Source organism: Lucilia cuprina, chromosome 2 (assembly GCF_022045245.1).
Source record: "Lucilia cuprina isolate Lc7/37 chromosome 2, ASM2204524v1, whole genome shotgun sequence".
NCBI lineage: Eukaryota > Metazoa > Arthropoda > Insecta > Diptera > Calliphoridae > Lucilia > Lucilia cuprina.
This window is the reverse complement of record NC_060950.1, coordinates 65,297,507-65,298,814: the sequence shown is the minus strand read 5'-3', so window position 1 is coordinate 65,298,814 and position 1,308 is coordinate 65,297,507. Positions and strand designations below refer to the sequence as shown.

Genomic DNA, 1,308 nt, shown 5'->3' with positions numbered 1-1,308 from the left:
GTTCAGTTCTAGTTCCAGTTCAGTTCTAGTCCCAGTTCAGTTCTAGTTCCAGTTCAGTTCTATTTCAGTTCTAGTTCCAGTTCAGTTCTAGTTCAATTTAACTTCGGTTCTAGTTCTGTTAAATAAATGCTCAATGTTTTCAATATATTTTCTTTATATTTTAAATACAAATAAAATTTCAACAATATTTTATCTATACATTTAATATTAAATAATAACAATTTTCAATAAACTAAAACTTATAATTAAGTAAATCAATTAATAGCAAAAAAAAAATAAATTTAAATTAAGTGAAAAAAAAAACTAAAACTATTTACATGTCTTCATGGCTAAGGAATCATCATTATCGTAATTAAGATAAAATCAGTTTAAGTAGTTAAATAACTCTCACACTAAAAAATTATTGTCTCTGTTTCAAATTCAATGTTTTAGCTGCAAGTTTAACAACTCAATAGATAACAATATAAAATATAAGAAACAACTAAATTCAGTAAATAATATTTAACAAATATTGTTGGTCCAACTAAGTAAAATTTCATAATTTATGCGGAATTTTAATTATGACCTCAGGCACTAACAACTGAATTTTTTAAATATTTAGTTTTTCATTACATTGTTTAAGGAAAATATTTTTAGAATAAAATATTTTCATAGTTTTTAATTAATTAAGAATTTAAGCATACATTTTTTCCACAATATCAGCATATTGCTTATTGACCACATTACGTTTCACCTTCAAAGTGGGACCCAATTCACCGGTAGGTATGGAGAAATCATGTGGCAAGATAGTGAATTTTTGCACTTTTTGGGCATTGGAAATGGAATGTTTGTTGGCACGTTTAATGGCATCCTCAATGGCTTTGTATACCTTGGGACAGGGACCAGCATTCAAAACCTCTGTTAAGGTTTTGTGATTAACACCTAAAGATTTCATCAAAACCAAAGACTCGTGACTGAGTTCATCCAAAGGAGCGCCAGTGTCTTTGTCCATTTCAGTCTAAAAATAAGAAATAGTTTGTTATGAAAATATTTTAAATCAGTAGTGTATTAATATATTTACCTTAAGGGATATCAACACGGTCAAATATTTACGTTGCTCACCGATAAGGAAAGCATTGGAAATGGCATCGCATTCCTTTTTGATCAAATTTTCAATGTGTACTGGTGGAATATTTTCACCACCAGCTGTAATAATAATTTCCTTAGATCTGCCTGTTATGTAAACATAACCCTTGTCATCGACATAACCAACATCACCGGAATGTAACCAGCATTCATCATCCAAAGCCTCTTCGGTTTTTTCTTTGT

At 29.2% G+C, this 1,308-nt stretch overlaps 1 protein-coding gene across 1 annotated transcript in view; it reads right to left on the bottom strand.

The window, feature by feature from the left end:
• Positions 1–223: 223 nt before the first annotated feature.
• Positions 224–1,308, bottom strand: part of LOC124421225 (very long-chain-fatty-acid--CoA ligase bubblegum) — a 3,004-nt gene continuing 1,919 nt past the window's right edge. The window contains exons 2-3 of the mRNA XM_046956090.1: positions 1,061–1,302; positions 224–997 (exon numbers count right to left, since the gene is read on the bottom strand). Of these exons, the coding sequence (XP_046812046.1) occupies positions 674–997; positions 1,061–1,302 (566 nt within the window). The 3' untranslated portion in view covers positions 224–673. The remainder of the gene's footprint in view (positions 998–1,060; positions 1,303–1,308) is intronic.